The sequence below is a fragment of the Eptesicus fuscus genome, chromosome 5 (genome assembly GCF_027574615.1).
Source record: "Eptesicus fuscus isolate TK198812 chromosome 5, DD_ASM_mEF_20220401, whole genome shotgun sequence".
In the NCBI taxonomy this organism is placed as follows: Eukaryota; Metazoa; Chordata; class Mammalia; order Chiroptera; family Vespertilionidae; genus Eptesicus; species Eptesicus fuscus.
The window spans coordinates 63479247-63492821 of record NC_072477.1 but is presented as its reverse complement, the minus strand read 5'-3'; the positions used below and the strand labels follow the sequence as shown (position 1 = coordinate 63492821).

Here is a 13575-nt window from a genome sequence, read left to right as displayed (position 1 = left end):
GCTCAGTGCAGGGCCCGGCACACTGCAGCCACTCCATAAACGTTTATTTCTCTTTCCCCCCATTTCCTTACCTTTCTCTGTCTCCTGCTCTTTTTTAAAAAAAAAATATATATTTTATTGATTTTTTACAGAGAGGAAGGGAGAGGGATAGAGAGCCAGAAACATCGATGAGAGAGAAACATGGATCAGCCGCCTCCTGCACACTCCCCACTGGGTATGTGCCCGCAACCAAGGTACATGCCCCTGACCGGAACCGAACCCGGGACCCTTGAGTCTGCAGGCCGATGCTCTATCCACTGAGCCAAACCGGTCAGGGCTGTCTCCTGCTCTTAATCCTCATCACTCCACATACTCCCTTATTCTCCTCAGGCACATTCTGACCTAACTTAAAAATAATGAACAGGACACTGTGCCCTTTTTTCCTCCTATGCTACCCTCTCTGGGACATGAAGAGACAGACCTTAGGGTAACTGGCCTTCCTTCTCAAGGAGAGACAGCTCACACCAATAGAATACAAAAACCAACAACAAAGGACCCCGCTGTAAAAACAGCCCATTATCACACAGCGAATGGACACCGACCGTGTGTGAGGACACAGCTGCTCGGTGTCTGGCGCCTCCTGGAGGCTCACCCTGTGGTCCAGGGCTAAGGGCAGCAGTTATGTCAAGGCAGTGGAGCCTTTACAGGTGAGGGACTGACCTCACACGACCTTTCAAACACTGATGAGGCTCAACATTCTGCTGAGCCAGGAGTAACAACACCTGCCAGCAAAGGGGGCGGGGCTTGTCAGAGTAAAAGGGCGCAGTCCTTCTGAGTCTCTCCTGGAGCTCAGGTGTTTAGCCCTAACACCCTGAATGGGACCTGGAGACACATGGCTCGGAGCAGCAATTTGCAACCGGGGTGTGGCAAGACGTTCTGAAACATGCAATACCCGACTACTTAGTCAGGGGCACCGACCTCTTTTCCCTTAGGTTGTTAAATAAAAAGATGACAGTGTGAATGAACCAGAATTATACTTGGTTTGTTTGTCAGGTTGGCAAAAAATATATATTGTTTTGTGCACTGCAGAATTTTAGTAATTAGTTTCTGTGTGCCATGAGGTGAAAAAGGTTGAAAACCGCTGGCTCAGAGCACCAAAGAACAAAACAGCACCTGACGCCGGCCTGGTGTGAGGTGCCCATTCATTCGTTAGTTATCTGTGGCCTGGCCACTGCTGGGGGGCTGCACCCTCCGAGGCTCCCTCCAAGGTCCCTTAGTGGCGACAGAGATGAAGCCCATGTCTGGAGCTGTGAAGAAAATTAGTGGGCCCATGACAGGGGGTCCCTCTGGGATTCATGGTGATCGGGTTTTTGGAGGCTGGTAGACAAGACTGGGTGGTGGGCAGGGGTGTAGGGAAGGGAGTCATTGAGGCCTGAATGCTTCTGCAAAGGGCTGATGGACAGCGTTGTAGAAACTGCAGGTGTCTGCTAGTGGGCCACCTGGCCGAGGGGAGCGGAGATACGGCACTACTAACCATAAGCTCGCCCTCTCATCACGCCCTCGGCAAATGGTTCCTGCATACGACCCCCTTCTAGGCCCCTGCTAGTGCCATGGGATGCAGTAATGAATATGATAATGTTCATGCCCTCACAGGACTTACAGTTTTGCAGGGGACACAGGCAATCACAGGGCATATGGGGCACATAGGAGGGACCCTCGTTCAGAGTGGGGCTTAGGGAAGACTTCTGGAACAAATAAAAGTCTAGGCTAAGACCTTATGTGTGAGAAGGCATGAGCCAGAAGAAAAGTGTAGACCGTGGAGAAGTGAGGCAAGGCGATTGTATAGGTCCGTGGTCGGCAAACTCATTAGTCAACAGAGCTGCAAACCGCGGCTCGCGGTATAGGTGAAGGCTCTGGGAAAAGACAGGGATGACATGGGGAAGCCAGAGAGCAGTCTGGCTGGGCCACAGCAGGTAGGAGGAAGGTCAGGGAGGTGAAGCTGGAGAGGTGAGCAGCTGCTGGGGATAGCGGACTTGTTCTTCTACCTGTCAGGAGTATCACAATCCTTGTCAGTGCCCTGTGTCTGTAGAGCTGACCACATAGCCCTGTGTCTGTAGAGCTGACCACACAGCGTAGAGCAGAACAAGAATTGCAAGACTTGCAAGGCCCTGGAAGGCCTGTGCCAATTTGGCTTTCTGTCCTGCTCAGATTGGGGTGGGGTGGCACCTCAGGTGAGGTCATGTACTAGAAAGGGGGCAGGAGCGGTTCAGCCTGTGACCTGGGCCCTGAGACCACAACTCTAGCTCTACCTCCAACCGGGCAACTTTGGGCAAACCACTTCAGCTCTCCAGGCTGCCATTTCAGCTTCTGTAAAATGGTGAGCAACTAGGTGAGCTCTGCTACGGTGTCTCCAGGTCTCAGAATGTGATTAAAGAAATATTTTTGTTGATTTCAGGGAGGAAGGGAGAGAGAGATAGAAACATCGACGATGAGAGAGAATCACTGATCGGCTGCCTCTTGCCCACCCCCCACCGAGGATCGAGCCCGCAATCAGGGCATGCGCCCTGACCAGTGAATTGAACTGTGACCTGGTTCATAGGTCGACACTCAAGCACTGAGCACACCCTCCGGGCTCTCATAATAGGATCTGAAGAGATGACACTTACCTGTAGGGTCTGGTTGGTCCCTGACTCCTGAACGCTGAAGATGAGTGGCAGTTCAAAGCGCCAGGCTTATTGACCAACCCTCTCCTCCATCTGTGCTTTGAATTGTGACTTACCCGCTGCTTATCTGGGTCCACAAAGCGGATCCCAAAATAGTCTTTTTCAAGCAGGTTCAGGTGGTGGCAAAGAAGGTCAAACAGGTACTGGCCTTTGGCATCTCTCTGCAAGGAAAGGAAGCTCCATTGAGAAACGAGAGGGCTTCTCCATGGGCCTCTGTGCTGATGGTCATTAGAAATCATTTCTAACACTGTGTGAGGATATGGGCGGGGCGCCGGTCCGTAAGAAGTCCGGGAGTTAGGGAGCCTGGTTCTGATCTCTCATGCACAAAGCTTTCTAGGGCATGTCAGTGTGGAATGCACCAAGAGCAGCTGGCTCTGCCTCTAAAGTGTGTATTCTCTCCATCCCATTACCAGCCTCGTAGGTGAAGCTCACCGCCATCTCTCAACTAGGTCACAGCCAGAGTCTTCCAACCCGTTCTCTGCTTCTGCGCCCACACCCTCTCCACACAGTGAACAGGCTGACCATATTTTAGTCTTTTAAAAAAATGTGTCTTTTTAAATCGAATTTATTTATTTATTTATCCTCACCCGAGGATATTTTTCATTGATTTTTAGAGAGAGTGGAAGGGAGGGGGAGAGACACAGAGAGAGAAACATTGATGTGAGAGAGACACACATCGATTGGTTGCCTCCCGCATACACCCCAGCCAGGGCCAGGATGTAGCCTGCAACCAAGTTACATGGCCCTGACCAGAATCAAACCTGGGACCCTTCCATCCACAGGCCCTATCCATCCACAGGCTCTATCCACTGAGCCAAACTGGCTAGGTCTGTTTTTAACTTTAGAGAGAGAGGAAGGGAGAGAGAAACATCAATCTCTGCCTCCTGCACAGCCCCTACTGGGGATCGAGCCCACAACTTGGACATGTGCTCTGACTGGGAATCAAACCAGCGACTTCTGTGCATGGGATGCTCAACCAGCTGAGCCACACTGGCCAGGGCCGCAATTTATTCTTTTTTTGCTGAATAAGTAATATAGATACCTAGTAAGATATTCAAACATACAAAAGTATGTACTACGAAGAGGAAGTCTCCTCGTCACCTTGTGCCTCAGTTCCCCTCCCCAGGTTCTTATGTATCCTTAGCGTGGTATAACATTACAGCCACCCCTATATCCACATACATCTCCTCTTTTAAAAATACATTGGCAGCACATTATACTCTCTTCTGTTTCTTGGGATTTCCCCCCATTTGGGGTATCTTGCAAATCCTGCTAAGGCAGTATGAATGGGTAAGCCTCACAGTTGTTGTTATTTTTCCCTAATAGAAAAGTGGAAGCCTCACATTTTTAACTGCTGCAAACCACTGGAATGAACCTACATTTATCTACCCAGCCCCATGCGGATGGAATTTGTGTCTAATCTTCTGTTACAAACACCGTGGCAATGAGCACGCAGTGACCTTTAATTACATCACCACTCCTGCTTCATTCACACCGTCACTGGCTCCCCATTGCTCTCAGAATAAAGCCCACACTCTGATCTCGGCCTCCAAGGCCCTGCACGACGACCTGGCTCCTGCCTCTTCTCTGAACTCACCCCAAATCCCTCTCCTCACTGCTCTCGGCACAGCCTCTCTGTTCCTAAACGCTCCAAGGCGTTTCTGCCTCTGCATCTTCGAACTCCCTCTGCCCGGCACGCTCTTCCTCTAGCTCTTCTCACGCCACTCCTGTCCTTGAGGTCTCCGCTCAAATGTGCTATCTGCAGAGGGGTCCTCCCCTATCGAATGGCCCCTCCCAGCTCCTTTCTATCTCATTTATCCTCTTCATGTCCTTCATGGCTCTTACAGCAATCTGTAATTACCCTGTTGATTTGTCTACTTATTTGTTGTCTGTTCCCTTTCTAGGCTATAATATTCCTTTTTTCAAAAAAAATTTTTTTTTATTGATTTCAAAAAGGAAGGGAGAGGGAGAGAGAGAGAGAGAGAGAGAGAGAGAGAGGAGAGAGAGAGAGAGAGAGAGAAACATCAGTGATAAGATCGAATCATTGATTGGTTGCCTCTTGCGCACCCCCCACCGCAGATCAAAGCCGAAATCCGGGCATGTGTCCTTGACCACAGTTGAACCTGGGATCCTTCAGTCCACAGGCTGACGCTCTATCCACTGAGCCAAACCAGCTAGGGCAGGGGCTATAATTTTTCTGAGGGCAGGAGCCCTCCTCCTGAACTTAGCACAGGGCCTGGCATATGGCAGGTAGATCCTCAATAATTATTTGTTGACTAAACCAATGACTGAATGAATAGAAGGTAGAGGGTTAGCTGACAGTTTTCACAAAATGTGAGGAAATTAGGCCATTTCTAAACCCATAACCTTCTCCTTCAGGGACCTGCCTGGGAGGTGGATGACTCGCAGGAAACTGTCAGGACATCTGGAGCTCTGTGAGCATCGATCTGTGGGCTTGTCCCCAGTGGTTTCCACAGCCCAGATAATCATCTCTGGTGGCTGGGTCTAATTCTGCATGCAAATCGAAGTTGTCTTATAAGATCCAAAGCATGTCACCCGTGCCAAGGCCATGGGCTATTACAGAAGGGCCTGGCTCTGGTCCGTGAAGGTTTGCACCTCACCGCTTCCTCTTCTGCTGCCTCACCCTATACTATCCCAGGAGAACTAGGGCAGAGGATCACATCTCTCAGCAAAAATCCTAAGAAACGTATCCTTAGAGGACTGGGAGGATGAGTGGGAGGAAGCCACGCAGGCCCCCCTCTCTTCTGCTGGCCTCACACTCCCTCTCACAACATAATCCTGAGGCCCTGGGCCCCACTCTCCTCCTCCCCACTCCCGCCTTTGGTCTCCCACCAGAAAGAGCTACTTTCAGGACAGAGACTTGCTAGGAGTCACACTGGGACTTCTGGGAGGTGGGCCACCGACCAGGTCTTTCAAAGGATTCCATCAACAACTGTCATTTTGGGCAGGGCCTGCCAACCATTTCCTTACTGATGCCCCAGCATGTGGGAAGAGCCTAAACTCATTGTTAAGGTTCTTCTGGGAGTAGGGGAACTAATTTAACGCTACCCCAAGCGTCATGTCCGGTGCTATTATCCTTCTCAGAGCAGCTGAAAAGGGAATATTAAGAGACAGCCTCCAATGGTGAATATTTTTCTCTACAAATTTTACTTTGCACCAAGCTGGGTACTACACTGTGGCCCAGCTGGGGTGAGTGTTAATGGCTGAAGGAGTTTGCTTCCCTACATATAACCACCACATTAGCAGGAGCGCGGGGTAGGCATGGGGAAAACGTGCTTCTGTGATAGAAATCACACGGGCTTTTCATAAGAATCACGTCTTCCATAAAAACAGCTCCCGCTCATGGGCTGGCAGCTCAAACACACTTACAGTTCTCCCACTCAGAGGAAGAAAAGGAAGCCGGAAGTTATGAAAACAGACATATCCCATTACACATTCCCTTTATCAATTTTTAAAAAAGGGATCTTTTTTCTTGTGATTTCTTAGCATCCGGTGAAACCCCACCACGAAGTCCCAGTTCCCCTGGGTTTCCATCTACCAGTGGAAGGTGCATGGTTCTGAGCCGAAGGCTCGGCTCCTGTGTGGACTAATGAAGAGAAGCATCTTCCTGTGTTGTTTCTCCAAGGTGGGAGGAGGGAGGCGAGGGGAACGGCAGGAGAGGTGGGAACGGAGCTCTGGTTATGGCAGAATTCCTGAAGTTTACATTCCCAGCAGGAACACAAAGGCAGCATCGCCTCAGAGCCCTGCGTGGCACCTTCACAGAGGGTGACGACCTGCCCCTCTTCTGAGTGCTCACATCTGAGGCTGGTGGGGTGGCCTCAGGCAGCCTTGGCGGGGAGCGGGGGCGGGAGGGGGGGTAACAGTCAGCTGAACCCTCCTGGTGGGCTTCCTAGGACAAGCTGTTGGCAGGGACAGGAGTTTAGGAATTGTATACTACCTGGCTTTGTGGGTCCCCCTGCACGTCCAGATGCAGGCAGTATCCTAGAATCTCCTCTCTGTGGCCTCCCTGTGCTAAGTCTGGGGCTTTCTGGCATATTCTGTGGCAGCCAGTCTTCTCTTTGTTGGATGGCAAAGTCCAGGGAGTTCCATCTTCTTTACCCTTGGCCTGCAGTTGCCCTCACGCTATGGCTAACCCATGTGTTGTGTCATTGATTATTCTGGAGAAACAGGCCTGAGCGTTGACAGGTGATAATTGTTTAGTTGCAATGTCCGGGCTCCAGGCCTGAGGATGTTCATCTTCAGGACAAGGGAGCTGAGGCAGAACTCCCGCACCAGCTAACCTTCGGAGGAGATTCTCTTCCAAAGTCATTGTTGGGTCAAACTAACTTATTAAGCACATTAGGAAGTAAATTGGCATCTTATGAACCACAATGGTGCCCACATATGAAAATCAATGCATATGAGTCAGCCCATTTCATCTCTCTATATGGTGCACAGAACGATTCATGAGCCCCTAAGAATCATTCTGGAACTCTGAGGTTGGGAGAATTCCTGTTCTTGCTCCTCCCTGGGGCTCCTGGTTTTGGTTCTCATGGTTTGTCTTTAGGGAAGGGGCAGAGGCAGCAAGCAGTGACACCAATGAGTTAATTGTATTTTCTGTCTCATAAACAATACCCTGGGGCAGGAGAGTGGTTTTATTTGAACCCCTTATAGGGTCCATCCCAGAGATGCTGGCAGAGTGCATCGCCATGAGAGGGGCTAACATGTAGAAAGCCCCTCACTCATTAGGCCTCACCTTATTCTATCCAGCTTACCTGTGAGGCAGGCCAATTTTAAGAGCAGACTACGTTGAGTCTTAAAGAGGGCAAGTGTGAGCCGGACTTTCTCAGTTCCCAGCTCCATGCTCTTCTAGGGGAGCTGGCCTTGGTTTCATGGGACCTTAGAGAAGGCAGAGGTGAGACGGAGGGCAGGGGACCATGCACACCTGCAGTCCCAAAGCATAGGAGTCCAGGGTGGGGAGAGGCCTCACCAGGATGGGGTGACCAGAGGGTGAGAGCTGAACAAGTTGTCCTCAGAGGCCTGACAGGGAAGGGGTAGGCACCAGGGCTGGGATGGCATCTTGGCCTCTATTCTAGCTTACCTTTATATTTACCACAAGTGTCTTTTAGGCCAAAGACTTCCTTGCTTTCCTTACCAATGTCCTCTAAGGGCATGTGTGTGCCATGTCTGCCAGGTTCAGGAGCAGATGTTAATGTGTAAAAGCATGTTAATGCCACAGAGGAACAGCCACATTAGTTCATCTTCTCAGGGTCATGACATGAGCACCATGAGCCAAAAAGTGTGAATCTATTACTGGGGTGCAGTCCCACCTCCGTGTTCACACGCTACACCCAGCCTAGCTCCCCCCGAGGGAGGATAAGGGGCACAAATGCTAGCAGCAGAGCCCCCGATTTCTTAGCCTCAGAACCTACCACACTAATTTGCATTTTCTTTGACGGGAGGGAACCCCTGCTGAGCTCCTGGCCCAGGATCCCACTTTTCTTGCTGAGTCCTAAACCAACAAAATCTGTCCAAGAACTGCTGAGGCTGCGGCTAAAAAGCTCTCTGGGAAAAGATGGGGAAGTCATTCCAGAGAGAAATGCAGCCATGCTGCCTTCCATAGCAGATTGTCCCAAATGCATCAGCGTGTGCCGTCTGCTCTCTACTCTCAGAGGAGATGGACTCCAGGACTCGGGCCGGCAGGATGGGGCCTACCAGGCACTCGGTATCTAGGCTATAGAACCAGGAGGCTGCTATGGGGCCAGGAGGCCCAGCCCCAGTGCAGGGAAGTCAGAGTTCAGAGGGAGAGGGGAACAGTGCTTACCCAGACTCCTGCAGCCACTGGCCTCACCTAGTCCTTAATAAAGGCAACAACCTCTTGCACCAATACTCCCCAGTCTACATGCAAATTGAGGGAGTTAGGTGATTTTCATGATGCCAATCGATATCTGCAGGTTCAGATGCCAGGCATGTGGTGCCTCAGGGAGCTGCGTTGGCAGTCCTTGCTTGGGTCAGAGAACTGGCTTAGCTCATTGTCACATTGCATGCAGAGGATGTGCACGTGGGGCAGGGAAAACACAGCCAATCTGTGTGCAAGTAAATGTCATGGGAGGGAGGACTAAGTGTTTTGTTAGCACAGATGGCCCAAAACAGACTCAACAAGGGCAATTAAGACCCTCGAGCAGAACCTTCAAACCTTCTGCTGAATAGCTTGAAAGCGCAGGGCTAATGAGAGGGCTAGACTTACTGAGATATCAATGATGATGCTTCAAGAGCCAAGACGTCTCGCCTTCCTGGCTTGGCTCAGTGGTTGAGCATCGACCTATGAACCAGGAGGCCCTTCCTCTCTGAAATTACACATACATATATACATATACATACATATATGTACATATATGTATGTATATGTATATACATTCCTCAAGGCATCCCCATTCCTATGTGGATTCATTGCATCTGAAAAGAAAAAAAACTTGAACTGGGCCTGAAGAGAAGCAAACTGGTTTCTATTTCGCACAGTGAGGCCACTTTTCCAGTAAGGTGACTCAGAAGCATCACTGTTTCTTGCTATTGATTGAATATATTTTGGATGTATTTTTCCAGCCAGTGCTAAATATCTCAGTGGACTAGTCATGCCATAGCTGCAGGATTACTGAAAACTCAGCCAGGCTTGTTAGGAAAAACTCATTACTTCGTATTTGTGAGAAGTGCATAGTTTCCCCCCTCTCTTATACACACACAACCCTCTCATATAGCTAGGCCTCGCACACAATGTTGCTTCAGATAACTTGTGAAGAAAGTCCAGAATTTTGGGATAAATAGACTTCTTGCTCCCAATGAATTTTACTACCTTTTTCTCCCCTAAGGGCAAATGCATATGTTATTTGCATTTGCCCTTAGGGGAGGATCTGAGGATTTCTGGAGTTGCAAGGAGTGGTCTTGGTCAGGAGAAATATGGCAAGATCAGCATCTTCATTGTTTCTGTAGCTATTCCCCCAACTTCCCTCCCCCTCAGCAGAAAGCTGGTTCCCGGTCAGTACCAACAAATGTGATGGATTCTGGGCTAGACCTGTCCCAGGAATGAAAGAGGCCAGGATTTTTGAGTCCTGGTGCAATCTCTTTTTCAATTTGTCACTCATGTCCCTTAGGAGCTGAGGTGGGGGCAAAGATAGTAGAGGGGAGGGCTCTGGGAAGGCGAAGGCATAGAGGATGTGCACCAGGGTCGGAGTCAAGGCCCTGCTCAGACCTTAATCTGTCTGATTCCATTTCCTTAGCTATAAAACAAGACTAATATACATCTCTCAAAGGATAATTGTGAGGCTTAAACAAGACACATCCTATATAATAAAAGGCTAATATGCAAATTGTCCCTTCAGGAGTTCAACTGACCACTCCCTATGATGTGTGCTGACCACCAGGGGGCGGCGCAGAATGAAGGAAGGCCCCAGCCAGCAGCTGGCAGCTGGGGAAAGGAAGGCCCCGATCAGCCCTGATTGCCGATGGACCTTATCCGTGCACGAATTTCGTGCACCAGGCCTCTAGTAAAATATATAAAAACCCTCTGTATTATTCCTACCAACGTCCTCTGTCTCCTTGACCTCTCCCTTTAGGTTGAATGGATTTGCACCTGACAAGACCTTAGCAACGAGACTGTGCGCTCAAGGAACAGAAGCAAGTCCTCTTTAGACAAGAACACTTGGTGGGTCCTGGTACATGTCCACTTGTGCTGTGCCCCCAAGCTTATGGGGACAGCCACCAGTTGGAAAGCTGTCCTACAGGGCTCTCAAAGAACAGACTGGCATCTTCTCCATACCCCAAGGCTATTTTCCTCGACTGGGTTGGAAGGAGAGTAGAAAAATATTAAATATATGTCATCAAACCAAACCCCTCAAGGGCCTGGCAGCTTCTACTCAACACCATAGAGACAAAGGAAGAGATTCTTACGATACTCTCTTGACATGCTCCTAGCACCCCAGAAGGAAGAGTTGAGTGAGGTGGAGGGTGAGATAACAACACAGTTCCAACAGACACTATAGCTTTTTTTTTTTTTTTTATATATTTTATTGATTTTTCACAGAGAAGAAGTGAGAGGGATAGAGAGCCAGAAACATCGATGAGAGAGAAACATCGACCAGCCGCCTCCTGCATACCCCCCACCGGGATGTGCCCGCAACCAAGGTACATGCCCCTGACCGGAACCGAACCTGGGACTCCTCAGTCTGCAGACCGACGCTCCATCCACTGAGCCAAACCAGTGTCAGTGACACTACAGCTTTTAATGCCCTGGCATTTAGGAAAAGAAAAAAGCATTTGGCAAAATGTATTTCATTAAATTAAACCAGAGCTTCAATCTCTCTTAAAAAAAAAAATAATTGGTTATCTCTGGCATTAAAGTTACTGGGGCTAACTGTAGTCTCAAATTCCTCTCCCTGGAATCCTATACAATCCCATACTATCCTATATAATAAGAGAGGAATATGCTAATTATACGTTATGCCATGCGGCGTAACAACTGACCGTGTAACAACCGGATCACTGATCTGCAGGAGGGTGGGGCAGCGAACTACAAGCGGGTGGCGGAGAGCTACAGGAGGAGGCAGGGCAGCAAGCAAGAGGGAGGCAAAGAGCTACAGGAGGGGGCAGGGAGAGCTACAGGAGGGTGGCAGAGAGCTACCGGTGCACAGATTCGTGCGCAGGGCTACTAGTTGACAGATAAAGGGGAGGGATGGACAAGTGGAGGCCATGGCGCTCTGACAGGAGTCCCAAGTTCCACAGAGCTCACCCAGGAACTCAGCTGCTGGCCTCCCTCGCTAGGACCAGCAGGTCATTCTCATTGTTTCTCCTGAGAAGTGCAGCGAAGACTCCCTTGAGAGGTTCCTGGTCATAGCAGCTAGAACTCAGAGGTGGGGCTCCAGGGCCTGACTCTTGCTCTGTGGTCCCACGAATGTTGCAAAGCCACAGTTACAAATGCTTCTCTCCCCAGCGCAAGTGGAAACAACCTCACTAGGACAACAAAACGGAAAGCCCTTGGGGAGGAACGAGCCAGCTGGGGCCGGGAGCCAGCTGTGGAGAGATGGGTTAACTGCTGAGTGAGGCCTGGGAAAGCAGTAGGATAAACACCAAATGTCCCAGCAGTGGCACTCTGTCCCAGTGGGGGAGGGGAGCTGCGAGGGCAGGCAAGGTAGGAGACAGATGGCTAGCTCACTTGAGAGTAGTTTCCTTAATAAACAAATTCAGAACCACACCATGCTCTGGAACAGTGGTTCTCAAACTTGAGTCTGCATCAAAATCACCTGGAGGGCTGCTCACACACACAATGCTGGGTCCCCCTGCTAGAGCATCTGGTTCAGTGGGTCTGGGGCAGGCCTAGTAATGTGCATTTCCAACAAGTTCCAAGGCGATGCTGATGCTGACGGTGTGGGAAGCAATGGACTAGACCAGCCTGTCTCCAGCACCTGTTGGTCACTATCAGCTCTCGGAGCAAAGACTGCTGGGATAGGGGGAGGAAAAAAGGATATTTGATCTCTACTAAAATGCAGCTGTCAGCACACTTCTCACTTTTCACTCAGTTCTCCCGTTTTCACCTACCATGACTACCAACTTCAGAACATCAGGCTTGTCAGCTAAATACCACAGGGAAACTCTGCTCCTTCCTGCCAGGGTCTCCAATTCTGCCTTTCACGGCAGTGGGCAGGTGTCCCACTCTGGTTGGAAAGTTCAAGTCCCCAGTTACCATTCCCTTTCAATGGCTAAGTAGCTCCAAACTCACTGCACTTTTGCCATGAACTAGATCACCAGAGCACAAAGCTAACAGTTATTATCAGACCTACGTAACTCAGAGAAAGTGCTTCCTTCTCATCTCAGTTCTGCTCTCGGTGGCAGGTCTGTCCCAGGGCACTTATATACGAGGCCACTTGCATGGCCTCGTATATAAGATTGCGAACTCTTCAACTATCCAATAAAGAAAGGATAGGGGATGACACAGATGAGAAGGGGCTGATAAAGTGTCCCTTCACCTCATCCTGCATGATCCTAAACTCACTTCGAGGCAGAGCTTCTGAACCTGGGCTGAGGTAAAAGTTAAGGGTGAGTGCCCGCGGTCCCTGAACTTGTTCGTTTCCTGAGGGTTCTCCCAGGTGTAATACCTCAGTGGCTGAGCAGTAATGAGTGCCTCTCGGTCTATAAATAATTCTTGGGTTTTGAAATGTATCACCTAATGTGTTCTGGGGTGGGGCGAGATGACCAGACCCTCAGGTAAAACCATGGTCTAGGCCAGTGGTCGGCAAACTGCGGCTCTTTGGCCCCTTGAGTGTGGCTCTTCCACAAAATACCACGGCCTGGGCAAGTCTATTTTGAAGAAGTGGCATTAGAAGAAGTTTAAGTTTAAAAAATTTGGCTCTCAAAAGAAATTTCAATCGTTGTACTGTTAATATTTGGCTCTTTTGACTAATGAGTTTGCCGACCACTGGTCTAGGCCTTGCAGTGTGAAGGAGAGCAGAGGGGCAAGAGAAGTGGCCTGAAGAGCAGGGGTGAGTGCAGGAGAGGCAAGAGCCTTAGCTCAGCAGTTGCCCCTGAGGCCTCTGGCACATCCCTGCCACCAAATGAGTCTTTGCATGGCAAGGCCACCAATACGGAGACCAGGAGACCCCTCAGGGCTGCACAGCAACACTGGTCAAGGTGTCACCACTGAAAATATCTTGCACATCTGTTGCAAACTCAGTATTATGTAATTTGAAGGCCAAGAAAAGGATGACAAACCATTAGGAAAAGCACTCAATTCAATATACAGCTGACCCGTGAACAACGCGGCGTGTAGGGGCACTGACACCCTCCCGCCCCGTTGAAAATCTGAGTATACTTTTGACTCCAGTTG

The 13575-nt window shown here is 49.8% G+C and overlaps 1 protein-coding gene across 3 annotated transcripts in view; it reads right to left on the bottom strand.

Moving 5' to 3' along the window:
* Positions 1-13575, bottom strand: part of FRMD5 (FERM domain containing 5) — a 286591-nt gene that overhangs the window by 37197 nt on the left and 235819 nt on the right. For all 3 annotated transcript variants that reach the window (XM_054716291.1, XM_008143073.3, XM_028147641.2), the window contains exon 2: positions 2759-2863. In XM_054716291.1, coding sequence (XP_054572266.1) covers positions 2759-2863 — 105 coding nt within the window. The remainder of the gene's footprint in view (positions 1-2758; positions 2864-13575) is intronic.